The sequence below is a fragment of the Numenius arquata genome, chromosome 6 (genome assembly GCF_964106895.1).
Source record: "Numenius arquata chromosome 6, bNumArq3.hap1.1, whole genome shotgun sequence".
NCBI classification, from domain to species: domain Eukaryota; kingdom Metazoa; phylum Chordata; class Aves; order Charadriiformes; family Scolopacidae; genus Numenius; species Numenius arquata.
In genome coordinates this window covers 1,386,950-1,401,142 of record NC_133581.1, presented here as the reverse complement: position 1 = coordinate 1,401,142, position 14,193 = coordinate 1,386,950, and the positions used below count along the sequence as shown (strand labels likewise).

The 14,193-nt window shown below is 64.4% G+C and overlaps 2 protein-coding genes across 2 annotated transcripts; one reads left to right on the top strand and one right to left on the bottom strand.

Annotated features, from left to right (window-relative positions):
- Positions 1–10: 10 nt before the first annotated feature.
- On the bottom strand, positions 11–13,816 carry LOC141465301 (NACHT, LRR and PYD domains-containing protein 12-like). The gene is given in 6 exon segments (XM_074148652.1): positions 11–233; positions 1,179–1,352; positions 11,127–11,501; positions 11,781–11,951; positions 12,610–12,738; positions 13,233–13,816. Coding segments are annotated over 6 exon segments (1,656 nt in total).
- LOC141466175 (scavenger receptor cysteine-rich type 1 protein M130-like) lies at positions 5,557–10,115 on the top strand. Its single transcript, XM_074149948.1, has 14 exons — positions 5,557–5,608; positions 5,695–6,015; positions 6,109–6,426; positions 6,507–6,809; positions 6,890–7,207; positions 7,353–7,612; positions 7,763–7,817; positions 7,896–8,204; positions 8,309–8,680; positions 8,764–8,917; positions 9,037–9,122; positions 9,295–9,378; positions 9,684–9,824; positions 10,000–10,115. Exons 1-14 carry the CDS (start codon positions 5,557–5,559, stop codon positions 10,113–10,115), a joined length of 2,889 nt encoding a protein of 962 aa, XP_074006049.1.
- Positions 13,817–14,193: the final 377 nt, after the last annotated feature.

Here is a 14,193-nt window from a genome sequence, read left to right as displayed (position 1 = left end):
AAAAATGGGGCTAGAACTGGCTCCGGTTGTTTTGAGGGGCTCTCCTAAAGGAGGGGAGCCCCTTCCTGTCCCCCGCGCCCGGCAGGACCCCCCGGTGGAACGGCAGCCAGGCCATGGCCCCCGCCTGCGGCACCTCCTGCTCCAAGAGGTACTGGATCTTCAGGTGGGGCTTCAGTGTCCTCAGGGTGTCCAGCTCCTGCAGCGCTGCCTCACTCAACCCCGACGTGCTCAGGCTTTAAATGGAGGGAAAAAAAGGAGAAGAGCTGTTAAAATCCATCCATGCAGTGGAATGAAGCCGGGGGGAGAGCAGCCCCGAGGGGAACTTGGGGATGTTTGTGGATGAGAAGCTCAACCTATGCGCTGGCAGCCCAGAAAGCCCCCCGCATCCCGGGCTGCATCCCCAGCAGCGTGGCCAGCAGAGTCGAGGGGGGATTCTGCCCCTCTGCTGCGCTCTGGGGAGACCCACCCCCAGTGCTGCCTCCAGCTCTGGGGCCACCAACAGCAGGAGGACATGGACCTGTTGGAGTGAGGCCAGAGGAGGCCACGGAGATGCTGGGAGGGCTGGAGCCCCTCTGCTGTGAGGACAGGCTGAGAGAGTTGGGGGTGTTCAGCCTGGAGAAGAGAAGGTTCCGGGGAGACCTTGGAGCCCCTTCCAGTCCCTTAAGGGGCTCCAGGAAAGCTGGGGAGGGACTCTGGATCAGGGAGGGGAGCCATAGGAGGAGGGGGAAGGGTTTGACACTGGAAGAGGGGAGATGGAGATGAGATGTGGGGAAGAACTTGTTTGCTGTGAGGGTGGTGAGAGCCTGGCCCAGGTTGCCCAGAGAAGCTGTGGCTGCCCCATCCCTGGAGGGGTTCAAGGCCAGGTTGGAGGGGACTTGGAGCAACCTGGTCTGGTGGGAGGTGTCCCTGCCCAGGGCAGGGGGTGGCACTGGATGGGCTTTAAGGACCCTTCCAACCCAAACCATTCTGTGATTCTATGAAAACCCACCCTCTGCTCTCCTGGGCACCAGGACGCTGGTATCACCCTCCCCGTCTGGCAGCATCCCACCCCGGGGTGCCAGCACAGGGATGCTGGGGAAGCCTGCGGGGACAAAGAGGGACACGGGGTTTGACTGGCCCTTGATGAGCTATTCTGGGTGGGAAGGAGGGGACACCGGCCGGCCCCCCCGGCCCCTTACCGCAGGGTCCGCAGCTGGCAGTTGTGGCGCTGGAGCCCCTCACACAGTAAATGCACGCCGGCATCATGCAGCCCCTCACTGAAGGACAGATCCAGCTCCTCCAGGCACGGGCTGGTGGCCAGCACGGTGGCAAGGTCCTCGCAGCAGGCGCTGGTCAAACGGGAGTACCACAGCCTGCCGGAGACCCGTGGGAAAGACCCTCAGAGCCAGCCCAAGACACCCCCGGTGACGGTCACCACCCTGGTGCCACTGCTTTTGAGCTCCTCACCCTGGGAGAGTGGCATAGAGGGCTGATGCCACCCCAGAGGGACTTTTTGGGGTCTCCAAAAGTCTCTGTGCTCCACTCTGGGGGTTTGGCCACCTGGGAGGTGCCCGTGGTTGTGCCCATGGGATGCCAGGGGGATGCCCAGAGGTTCCAGATGGATGCTCGGGGGGATGCCTGGGGTCACTCACTGCAGGACACGCAGGCGGCAGCCAGGCTGCTTCACCCTTCGCGGAGCAGGCGCACGCCGTCATCACCCAGTGTGCCATCGCCCAGCTCCAGCCGGGCCAGGGTGGGGTGTTGGGCCAGTAGCCCTGCCAGCTCGGCACAGCAGCTCTCGGACAACCCGCACCACTGCAGCCTGCGGGGAGGGACGCAGAGAACAGACCAGGTCGTCACAGCTGCCTTGGCTGCCCACCCCATTCCCCCTGCCACCCAGCCAATCGGCATGGAGGGTCCACACCCACCCACCACCTGACCAATCAGCATGGAAGGACCAGACCTACTCTTAGCACAGCCAATCAGCATGGAGGGACCGCAGCCCCATCCACCCACTGCAGGGCCAATTAGCATGGAGGGTCCACACCCACCCACCATATGGCCAATCAGCTTGGAAGGACCATACCTACCCACCATATGGTCAATCAGCATGGAGGGACCGCACCCAGCCACGGCCAATCAACATGCAGCAACCACACCCACCCCACCATATGACCAATCAGCGTGGAAATACCATACCTACCCACCATATGGTCAATCAGCATGGAGGGACCACACACACCCACAGCCAATCAGAATAGAAGGACCACACCTGCCCACCATATGGCCAATCAGCTTGCAAGGGCTCCATCCACCTTGCCATACCATGGCCAACCAGCATGGGGGGACCACCCTCACCCACCGTATAACCAATCAGCATGGATGGACCACACCAACCCACGGCCAGTCAGCGTAGAGGGACCATCCCCACCCATGGCCAATGGTGGCCACATGCCAGCAGCAGTATTGTGGCCACCATTTGGGCTGAGCATGGTGGGCAGGTCTCTTACCGGAGCGCCCGCAGGCCGCTGCCCGGGTGCTGCAGTGCCCGGCAGAGTGGCTGGATGGGGACCTGCGGCTCCTCGTGCCACCGCTCAGCGAGGGGACGGGGACCTCCTCTTGCTCCCGAGGCACCGGAGCTGCAGGGGAACAGAGAACCCGGAGGCACGGGCAGCCATCACTGGGAGGTCCCAGCATTGGCACCGGCACAAAACCACCCCCAGGCAGAGCTCACCACCAGCTCATGGTGGGGGTCTCCTCAGGAGAGACATCCGTGGCTCTGGAGATGTGAAGGACCATGAGCAAATGTCAGCAGTGGGGATCTCCCCTTGGATGTGAGAGGGCGATGTGAAGCTGAACATGGGTGTGGAGGAGACATTTTGGACTGGGGAGGTTGAGCTGAGATGCTCCATCTCCATCAATCCCACCACAGGCAGTGGATGGAGGAGCCTGTGTGGTCCTTATTCTCCCCAAGAAAAAGTCTAATCCTCCGCTGAGGAATAAAAGCCCCAGGGAAGGGACAAGTTGCTCTTTGGGTGGAAAGAGCTAAAATGCCTTTAAAAACCATCCGTTGGGTTGGAGGAGAAATCTTTGTGATTTTGGGTCACTAGGGCAGAAAAGGGCAGGACTTACCGAGGCACTGACGTGGCCACCTCGTCCCTGGTCTCCTGCTGGTGGAAGGAGCATCCCCGGAGGGTGACGCAGCCCAGCCCGTCCCACTGCCTGATGCAGAAGAAAGAGCCATTTGGTCGTAGAGGGACAACTTGATGTCCTGCAGGTCTACATCGGTGAAACGACCCAACGCACTTTGCACAAAGCTTTTGTTGTTCATCTCGAACAAAAAGTGGAAAGTGTCCAACTGCGTAACCTTCAGCGCTTGGCCGGGCTGGGAGATGTCCCTGTGCCTCCCCTGAAGCCACTTCAGCGTATCTTCCCTGGCTCGGGGTGAAATTCTGCACCCGATGCTTTCATCCAGGTACTCTATTGATTTTTCGCTTAGCAGACCAAAGAGGAACCGCGCCATTAAGTTCAAATCCTTCCTGGACTCGCTGTAGCTTTCTAATAACATATTTACGTCCTTCGTGAGAGTCCCCGAGTCACCAACCATCTCCTTATCCTTCTCCAGAACGTAAAACATTGCCGCAAAAAACTCCTGGAGGTGCAGGTGGGTGAAGCTGTAGACGTTCCCATGGCCTACGCCTTTCTTGGAGATCTTCTCGTTGAGGAAGAGGGGGAGGAGGTGTGGCTGGTCCAAGCCACGGTCCTTGATTTCCTTCTCCTCGAAGAGGACCTTGTGCTTCCAGATGCCCTCGGCGGCCAAGGAGCAGAGCTTGCCCAGGAACTGCTGGAGGTCCTGCAGGTTGTCCCTGCCTCTGCACCTCATTAACCGGGAGAGGTAAAAATTTGTGGCCGTTTCTGTGCTTTGTGGTGGCTTTGCCTGGGCTTGCAGAGCTGCAGCTTTTCAACGCCAACCCCCCCCCCCTCCCGTCCCCCTGTCACCTTGCACCGCTCCATGTCCCACCAATCCCGGCCAGGCCACGTCCATGACATGGACCTGATGGAGCGGGTCCAGAGGAGGGCCACCAAAATGATCAGGGGGCTGGAGCACCTCTCCTATGAGGACAGACTGAGGGAGCTGGGGTTGTTTAGCTTGGAGAAAAGGAGGCTCCGGGGAGACCTCATAGCGGCCTTCCAGTACCTGAGGGGGGCCTACAGGAAGGCTGGGGAGGGTCTGTTTACAAAGGCCTGCAGTGACAGGACGAGGGACAGTGGTTTTAAGTTGGAGAAGGGGAGATTTAGCTTGGATATTAAGGAAAAATTCTTTACCATGAGGGTGGTGGAACACTGGAACAGGTTGCCCAGGGAGGTGGTTGAGGCCCCTTCCCCTGAGATATTCAAGGTGAAGCTCGACGAGGCCCTGGGCAACCTGGTCTAGTTGGGGGTGTCCCTGCTGACTGCGGGGAGGTCAGACTAGATGACCTTTGGAGGTCCCTTCCGGCCTGGACCAATTTATGAATCTATGAATCTATGAATCCCTGCCACTCGGCACCAAAGGATCCCACCAGGTCCTTCTGCCGTGGGTGGCTCGGCCCCGTCCTAGTCCTCAAAGGCAACCGGGACCTCGAGGGAGCTCCTGCTCCTTTCCACCCTCCGCGCCCACCATTTTTGGGGGGTGCTCAGTCCTGGCTGAGCCAGGTGGGTGTCGTCCCCGTCCCCCCGCTGCCACTTCCCAGTGTTGGCTCCGTGTCCTGTGTTGTCGTACTCCCCCCCCATCAGCGGCATCACCGCGGGCAGATGCGGCTGTGGTTGAGCACGGCGTTATCGGTAGGGCCGCAGGTGGCCGGGGAGCCGCGGGCGGTTCGATGCTGACACCGTGTCCCCGCCGAGGCTGGGAGTGGGGGGGGGACGGGGGACGGGGACGAAAAAACCACCTCCTTCCTGCCCCGGGGACACAGCTGCCGGCAGCAGCGTGGTGGCACCGCCATGTGCTGCCAGCCTTCGCGAGGCGCCGGGGACGTGCCACCTGCAGGCAGCGCCGGCAGCCGGGGGGCTGCTTTCACCTCAGTGTCCCCCCCTGGGGTCTCCAGGCATCCCCCTCCCGGGAGGGGGACGTGTCCCCCAGCATGCTGGGGCCTTTGGGGTTTGTCAGGTGCCACGGCTTTGGTAGGTTTTGGGGTGAATCCTGTCACCGTTGGGATTTAGCACTTGAAGGGTGAGGGCGATCCCGTAACGGGGTCACCCCCACGGTGGGGGGGGACAGGGGCGGGAAGGGCCCACGCACCCCGTGGTGGCTGCAGGTGCCCTGGGTGGGGGCTGGCTCCCCCCCTCCCACCCCGGGACACATCCGGGCGCCGACGCGCCGTGGCGAGATGTGTGACGCCAGAAGCGGAGCTGAGCCTCATATTTGGGCACGGAGCAGGTTATTGGAGGCCGGGGACCCCGCCGGCGGGGAGATCACCCCCACGATAACGGCACAGACGCTGCCGCCGCCCCCATCCATTGGCTCCTGGTTTCGGGGCTGCCTATATATCACCCGCCCCACACTCAGGGTTGGGGAGGGGGGTCCGGGACGGCAGGATGGTGCCCATCGGGGTGTTGGGGCTGCTCTTGTGCGTGCAGCTCTGCAGGGGTGAGTGGCGGGTGGGGGGCGGCCGTGGGGCACAGACACCTTTCCCCTTCAGCCCCCCCAGCCCTGAGCACCCTCCTTTGCCGCAGGCACGGGGGAGCTGCGGCTGGTGGGGGGCGGCGGGCGCTGCGCCGGGCGGGTGGAGGTGAAGCACAACGGCGAGTGGGGCTCCGTCTGCGTCTACGACTTCGACTGGGAGGCCAACTGGGCCACTGTGGTGTGCCGGCAACTGGGCTGCGGCTCGGTGGCCAGGGCGTCCGTCTTCGCCCCGTTCGGGGAGGCCACCGGCCGGATCTGGCTCCAGCCCTTCTTCTGCCGGGGCACCGAGAAGAAGCTGGAGCAGTGTCCCCACTTTGGCTGGGGTCAGCACATGTGCGGCCACAGGCGGGATGCTGGGGTGACCTGCACAGGTGAGGAGGGGGCAAATGGCCATGCTGGGACACCCGCCGTGTGCCGGGGTGTCCCCCAGCCATGCTGAAGCCGTGCTGGTGCCCCCGGTGCAGACGCGATGGAGCTGCGGCTGGTGGCCGGTGGGGGTCCCTGTGCCGGGAGGGTGGAGGTGAAGCTGCAGGGACGCTGGGGCACGGTTGGGGATGACTACTGGGACATGGAGGACGCCGAGGTGGTGTGCCAGCAGCTGGGCTGTGGCTCAGCCGCCGGCGCCTACAACGCTGGCGACCGCTTCGGCCGAGGGGACGGCCCCGTCAGCCTGACACTGGTTGACTGCAAGGGGACCGAGACCACCCTCTGGGACTGCGAGATCCGCGGCTGGGGACCCTACACAGCCCCTCACGACTACGACACCTCCGTTGTCTGCCAAGGTAGGAGCCGGGCGATGGTGGGGACACGCCGGTCCCGGCACGTTCCCCGCACCGGTCACCCCCGTTTCCTCTGCCGGTAGGGTTTGCCCGGCTGGTTGGTGGCCCCAGTGCCTGCGCCGGGCGGTTGGAGGTGCGGCGTGGCCAAGCCTGGGTGGGCGTTTGCCAGGATGACGTGGACATCAAGGTGGCCCAGGTGGTCTGCCGGGCGCTGGGCTGCGGCAAGGTGCTGGCCGTCCCCGGCAGCGGCCGCTTTGAGGCTGGAACGGGGCCATTATGGGAGGGGGGGTTCAACTGCACCGGCACCGAGCCCCTCCTCGCCTCCTGCGCCCGCCGGCCAGCCCGTGGCCAGGTCTGCTCCGGCCACGCCACCATCATCTGCTCCCGTAAGCACTTGGGGACACCAGGGAGGGTGCTGGGGGGGTCCCTGTGCGATCCCCCCACCCCAACGCTCTTTTTGCCGCAGCCTACACCGGTTTCCGTCTGGCGGACAACGGCTCGGTCTGCGCCGGGAGGGTGGAGGTGGAGGCCGGGGGGACGTGGGGGTCCCTCTGCGCCACCGGTTGGGACCTGCCCGACGCCCACGTCCTCTGCCACCACCTCGGCTGCGGCCACTCCGCCGCCACCGTGCCACCGGGAGGCTCCTTCGGCAGCGGGGACGGGCCACTGTGGCTGGACGCCTTCGGCTGCGACGGGAGCGAGCGGCACCCGGGCGAGTGCCCCACGGTGGTGCTGGGGGAGCCCCCCTGCCCCCCCGGCCACGCTGCCGCCGTCAACTGCTCAGGTCGGTATGGCTGGGAAAAAGCCTTAAGGGGACTTTTGGGACACCCCAAAAGTGGGGAGCGGAGGAAGCAGGGCCATTTTGGGGTGAAGGGAAGGCTGATCCAGGGCCCTGCCATGCCCCCACGGCTCCGCCGGGGATGTTGTAGGTGTCGCCGAGCCCTTGCAGCTGGTGGAGGGGGAGAGCCGGTGCGACGGGCGGCTGGAGGTTGCCACAAGCCCCAGTGCCTGGGCCAGCGTGCCGGCAGGGCTGTGGGATGCCCAGGGTGCCACCGTGGTGTGCCGGCAGCTGGGCTGCGGTGTGCCGGAGAAGGTCCACGCTGTGCCGGGCTTGGGCACCGTGGCGCTGCTGGGACTGCGGTGTGACGGCACCGAGGAGAACCTGGCCCAGTGCAACATCTCGGGGACAGCCACAACCCCGACCGAGGAGGTGGCCACCACCCCGACCGGCAGCCCCAAGGAGGTGGCCAGCACCCCGACCGGCAGCCCAGGGGAGGTGGCCAGCACCCCGACCGGCAGCCCTGGTGAGGTGGCCACCACCCCGACTGGCAGCCCCAAGGAATTGGCCACCACCCTGACCAGTAGCCCCGAGGAGGTGGCCATCATCTGCTCAGGTGAGTGACCCGGGAAGGATCCGGGGGTGCCAGCACCCCGAGCGGCCACCCCATCTCGGTCCCCTCCATGCCCCGCAGGCAGCCGGCGGGTGAGACTGGCCGGTGGCTCCGGGCACTGCGCCGGGAGGGTGGAGGTCTACGTCGAGGGCACCTGGTCCACCGTCTGCCAGGAAAACTGGGACCTCCCGGATGCCACCGTCGTCTGCCGCCAGCTGGGCTGCGGAACGGCGCTGGAGGCACTCGGCTCCGATGGCTTTGGTCCCGGCACGGGGCCACCATGGCCGGATGCCGGTGGCTGTGCCGGGAGCGAGGCGTCTCTCTGGGATTGCCCGTCTCTGGCACGGCACGGCTGCCGTCGCGGTGGCGGGGCGAGTGCCATCTGCTCAGGTCAGTGCCCTGCACCCCCAGACCATGGGGACCATTCCCCCTGGTGGGTTCCTGGCCCATCCGTGCCATGACACCCCCCTCACCCCCCCTGTACCCCCTTGCAGAGCATCGCTCGCTGCGGCTGGTGGGTGGCAGAGGCCGCTGCAGCGGGCACCTGGAGGTGTTCTACAACGGGACGTGGGGCCGCGTGTGTGCCAGGGGCACCAGCCCCGACACGGCCAGCGCCGTCTGTGAGCAGCTGGGCTGCGGGGCCAGGGGGAGTCTGGTGGCCGCCCCGTCCCCGTCGCCGTCCCCTGCCTGGCTGGCCTGGGTGGGCTGCGAGAAGGGGACCCGCTCGCTCTGGCACTGCCCCTCGGCACCCTGGCACCTGCAGGCTTGCAGCCCCGATGGGGACGCCCATGTCGCTTGTGATGGGGACAGCGGGACGCCCACCCCGTCCCCAGGGAGCAGCTGCCCGGAGGGTGCCACTTGCACAGGTAGCTCTGCCCGTGCCGGCAGCCCCCCCGCGCCAGGCTGGCTGGGGTCCCCGCCATCACACCCCCTGGTGATGTCCCCGCAGATGTCCCCAGCAGCACCACGGTGGCGGCAACATCGGGGCCGGTGCCGGTGCTGGTGCCCACGGTCCTGTGCGTGGTCCTGGGGACCCTGCTGTGCCTGGCCCTGGGCGCCCTGGCCGTGCAGATGTGCCGTGCCCGCGCTCGGTGCCGAGGTGGGTCCCAGCAGGAGGGTTTGGGGGTCCTGGGGCTCCCCACCATGGGGCGGCTCGACCCCGGTGCTACCCACGGTGCCACCGCCCCGGCTGAGCGCTGCGGGTCATCTCAGGCCCTGGCAGAGCCACAGACGCCGTCTCTGATGCCATCTACGAGGAGCTGGACTACACCGTGACACCCGAGTACCAGGAGGTGCCCAGTCGCCCAGGTCGGTGCAGCCCCCCCATGCCCGGTGGTTGTCCCTGAAGAAGGGGGAGGCTCATCCCCATGGTGTGGGGGTGTCCCTGGTGCTACCGTGGCCCCGGTCTGCGGTGAGGGGCCGTGGCTGCCCTCGGTGCCGGCTCCAGCCACCCCCTGACACCCCGTCCTCCCCCTGCCAGGCTCCCCATTGGAGGGGTCGGGGACGAAGTTGCCGTATTACACCGGGGACAGCGAGGAGGAGAACGACCCCAAGGCAGCCTCAGGTAGGGGCAGAGGGGCAGCAACCCTGTGGGGAGCCCCGGGGAGAGGGGACACGGCCAGGCACTGGGGAGCCAAGGGGACATGGACCCCCCCCAACCCCGCCTCGCCCAGCTCTGCTGCCACTCATTAGCGTACAGCAAAACATCCTTTGCCTGGTCATTAATCCCTGCTGCAGCTCTGGCTGAGACCCTGCAGCCCCAGAGCCACCAGGACACCCCCGGTGGCGTGGCTGGAGGTGGGGGTGGCACAGTCAGACCCCCTGCCAGAGCCCCCGGTTCACCCCCATCCACCCCCGTGCCTGTCCCAGACTCCCCTGCCCAGCCCGAGCACGGCCCCCCCAACGGCTACGATGATGCTGCGGCCGTGCTGGAAGAGCCCCCCGCTGCCGGCACTGGGGACATCTCCGAGGGGGTGGCACGGAGGAGCTGGAGCTGTGTCCCACCCACAGGTAAGAGGGGCCACGGCCCCCCTGTCCCCTGCAGAGCCACCTCTAGGGGGGGGCTTGGTTCTGACGGCGGGCAGGGAGAAGGTGGCCCATGCATGGGGGCAAGACCCCCGCCAGGGTCTGGCAGGAGGGACACGAAGCAGCCCCCAAAAGGGACTGGCTTTTGGTGTCCCTTAAGGTGGGAGCTCACCCCCGCCAAGTCCCCAAGGAGCCACAAGGGACCCCCCGGCAGAGCCCCCGGGGGACACCAACTATGACGACGTGGGCATCAGCACCCTGGGGACATCGCTGTGAGGACGCCCGGGCCACAGCGCGGGAGTCCCTGGGGACACGCCTGCAGGGTGGTGGGGCTCTGTCCCCACAAAGGGGTGGCCCTGCCCACAGAGGAGGTCACCTCTCCCTGCCCATGACCACGGCACAGCGGCAAAACAGCTCCCATGTCCCCAGCGGAGGGTTTTTTTTTTTATTACTTCATTGTGAATTTATCCTTTTTTTGTTTTTCTATTAAAACCCCAGACTGGGTGGACACTCGCTTCCAGGGCTGGCACCTCACTGCCGGGTACCTCTGCCATCCCGCGGGGACGTGGGGCAGGAGCTGGACCCCCAGGGACATCCCTGGGGATGGCGGGACAGGGGGAGGACGGGGCAGAGCCAGGGGACTGGCCCCGGGGCCTTTATTTGCCATCGGCAAACGCCCAGAACTATTCCCACCACGGGGAAAGCGGGAGAGGGAAGGAGCCAGCCCAGCCCTGCCCTGACCCCCAGCAGATGCAGGCAGGACCCCCCCTCACCCCTGAAGTGTGGAGCAGGATGAGACCCGGGGAAGCTTCACCCCGGCCTTCAGCAGCACCAAAAATGGGGCTAGAACTGGCTCCGGTTGTTTCGAGGGGCTCTCCTAAAGGAGGGGAGCCACAGGATGAGGAGGACATGTTTGACACTGAAAGAGGGGAGATTGAGATGAGATGTGGGGAAGGAGTTCTTTGCTGTGAGGGTGGTGAGAACCTGGCCCAGGTTGCCCAGAGAAGCTGTGGCTGCCCCATCCCTGGAGGGGTTCAAGGCCAGGTTGGAGGGGGCTTGGAGCAACCTGGTGTGGTGGGAGGTGTCCCTGCCCAGGGCAGGGGGTGGCACTGGATGGGCTTTAAGGACCCTTCCAACCCAAACCATTCTGTGATTCTATGAAAACCCACCCTCTGCTCTCCTGGGCACCAGGGCGCTGGTATCACCCTCCCCGTCTGGCAGCATCCCACCCCGGGGTGCCAGGACAGGGATGCTGGGGAAGGAGAAGGGACGTGCCAGGCACCTTACCCCAGGGTCTGCAGCGGGCAGGCGGGATGCCGGAGCTGCTGGCAGAGCTGCAGGACACCGTCGGCTCCCAGCTCGTTGTCGCTCAGGTCCAGGCAGGTGAGATGGGGACTCTCCACCAGCCGAGCGGCCAGGGCTCGGCAGCAGGCGCCCGTCAGCCGGCAGCTCCCCAGCTGAGCTGAGCTCCCGCCGGGCCCCTCTTACTGCAGGGTCCGCAGCTGGCAGTTGCGGCGCTGGAACCCCTCGCACAGCAAATGCACACCGGCATTGCGCAGCCCCTCGCTGAAGGACAGATCCAGCTCCTCCAGGCACGGGCTGGTGGCCAGCACGGTGGCAAGGTCCTCACAGCAGGCGCTGGTCAAGCGGGAGTACCACAGCCTGCCGGAGACCCGTGGGAAAGACCCTCAGAGCCAGCCCAAGACACCCCCGGTGATGGTCACCACCCGGGTGCCACTGCTTTTGAGCTCCTCACCCTGCGAGAGTGGGATAGAGGGCTGATGCCACCCCAGAGGGACTTTTTGGGGTCTCCAAAAGGCTCTGTGCTCCACCCTGGGGGTTTGGCCACCTGGGAGGTGCCCGTGGTTGTGCCCATGGGATGCCAGGGGGATGCCCAGAGGTTCCAGATGGATGCCCGGGGGGATGCCCGGGATAACTCACCGCAGGACACGCAGGTGGCAGCCAGGCTGCTGCAGCCCCTCACAGAGCAGGCGCACGCCGCCGTCACCCAGTGTGCCATCGCCCAGCTCCAGCCGGGCCAGGGTGGGGTGTTGGGCCAGTAGTCCCGCCAGCTCGGCACAGCAGCTCTCAGACAACACGCACCACTGCAGCCTGCAGGGAGGGACGCAGAGAACGGACCAGGTTGTCACAGCTGCCTTAGCTGCCCACCCCATTCCCCCTGCCACCCAGCCAATCGGCATGGAGGGTCCACACCCACCCCCCACCTGACCAATCAGCATGGAAGGACCAGACCTACTCTTAGCACAGCCAATCAGCATGGAGGGACCACAGCCCCATCCACCCACTGCAGGGCCAATTAGCATGGAGGGTCCACACCCACCCACCATATGGCCAACCAGCTTGGAAGGACCATACCTACCCACCATATGGTCAATCAGCATGGAGGGACCACACCCTCCCCACCATAGGACCAATCAGCTTGGAAGAGCTCCACCCACCCACCCAATCCATGGCCAATTAGCATGGAGGGACCACACACACCCACAGCCAATCAGAATAGAAGGACCACACCTGCCCACCATATGGCCAATCAGCTTGCAAGGGCTCCATCCACCTTGCCATACCATGGCCAACCAGCATGGGGGGACCACCCTCACTCACCGTATAACCAGTCAGCATGGATGGACCACACCAACCCACGGTCAGTCAGTACAGAGGGACCACCCCCACCCGTGGCCAATGGTGGCCACATGCCAGCAGCAGTACCGTGGCCACCATTTGGGCTGAGCGTGGTGGGCAGGTCTCTTACCGGAGCGCCCGCAGGCCGCTGCCCGGGTGCTGCAGTGCCCGGCAGAGTGGCTGGATGGGGACCTGCGGCTCCTCATGCCACCGCTCAGCGAGGGGACGGGGACCTCCTCTTGCTCCCGAGGCACCAAAGCTGCAGGGGGACAGAGAATCCAGAGGCACGGGCACCCATCACTGGGAGGTCCCAGCATTGGCACCGGCACAAAACCACCCTTAGGCAGAGCTCACCACCAGCTCATGGTGGGGGTCTCCTCAGGAGAGACCTCCCTGGCTTTGGAGATGTGAAGGACCATGAGCAAATGTCAGCAGCGGGGATCTCCCCTTGGATGCGAGAAGGGGGACGTGAAGCTGAACATGGGCGTGGAGGAGACCTTTTGGGCTGGGGAGGTTGAGCTGAGATGCTCCATCTCCATCAATCCCACCACAGGCAGTGGATGGAGGAGCCTGCGTGATCCTTATTCTCCCCAAGAAAAAGTCTAATCCTCCACTGAGGAATTAAACCCCCAGGGAAGGGACAAGCTGCTCTTTGGGTGGAAAGAGCTAAAATGCCTTTAAAAACCATCCGTTGGGTTGGAGGAGAAATCTTTGTGATTTTGGGTCACTAGGGCAGAAAAGAGCAGGACTTACCGAGGCACCGACGTGGCCACCTCGTCCCTGGTCTCCTGCTGGTGGAAGGAGCATCCCCGGAGGGTGACGCAGCCCAGCCCGTCCCACTGCCTGATGCAGAAGGAAAGAGCCATTTGGTCGTAGAGGGACAACTTGATGTCCTGCAGGTCTACATCGGTGAAACGACCCAACGCGCTTTGCACAAAGCTTTTGTTGTTCATCTCGAACAAAAAGTGGAAAGTGTCCAACTGCGTAACCTTCAGCGCTTGGCCGGGCTGGGAGATGTCCCTGTGCCTCCCCTGAAGCCACTTCAGCGTATCTTCCCTGGCTCGGGGTGAAATTCTGCACCCGATGCTTTCATCCAGGTACTCTATTGATTTTTGGCTTAGCAGACCAAAGAGGAACCGCGCCGTTAAGTTCAAATCCTTGGAGATCTTCTCGCTGAGGAAGAGGGGGAGGAGGTGTGGCTGGTCCAAGCCACGGTCCTTGATTTCCTTCTCCTCGAAGAGGACCTTGTGCTTCCAGATGCCCTCGGCGGCCAAGGAGCAGAGCTTGCCCAGGAACTGCTGGAGGTCCTGCGGGTTGTCCCTGCCTCTGCACCTCATTAACCGGAGAGAGGTAAAAATTTGTGGCCGTTTCTGTGCTTTGTGGTGGCTTTGCCTGGGCTTGCAGAGCTGCAGCTTTGTGGTGGCTTTGCCTGGGCTTGCAGAGCTGCAGCTTTTCAATGCCAACCCCCCCCGCCTCCCTCCCCCCATCACCTTGCCCCGCTCCCTGTCGCACCAATCCCGACCAGGCCACGTCCATGACATGGACCTGATGGAGCGGGTCCAGAGGAGGGCCACCAAAATGATCAGGGGGCTGGAGCACCTCTCCTATGAGGACAGACTGAGGGAGCTGGGGTTGTTTAGCTTGGAGAAAAGGAGGCTCCGGGGAGACCTCATAGCGGCCTTCCAGTACCTGAGGGGGGCCTGAGTAAGGCTGG

Excerpts from the sequence above, each read along its gene's own strand:
- LOC141466175 (XM_074149948.1), top strand. The coding sequence starts at position 5,557 with ATGGTGCCCATCGGGGTGTTGGGGCTGCTCTTGTGCGTGCAGCTCTGC. Across the intron at positions 5,609-5,694 it reads GTGCGTGCAGCTCTGCAGGG|GCACGGGGGAGCTGCGGCTG; the intron begins GTGAGTGGCGGG and ends CCTTTGCCGCAG. Across the intron at positions 7,818-7,895 it reads GGTGGCCATCATCTGCTCAG|GCAGCCGGCGGGTGAGACTG; the intron begins GTGAGTGACCCG and ends CATGCCCCGCAG.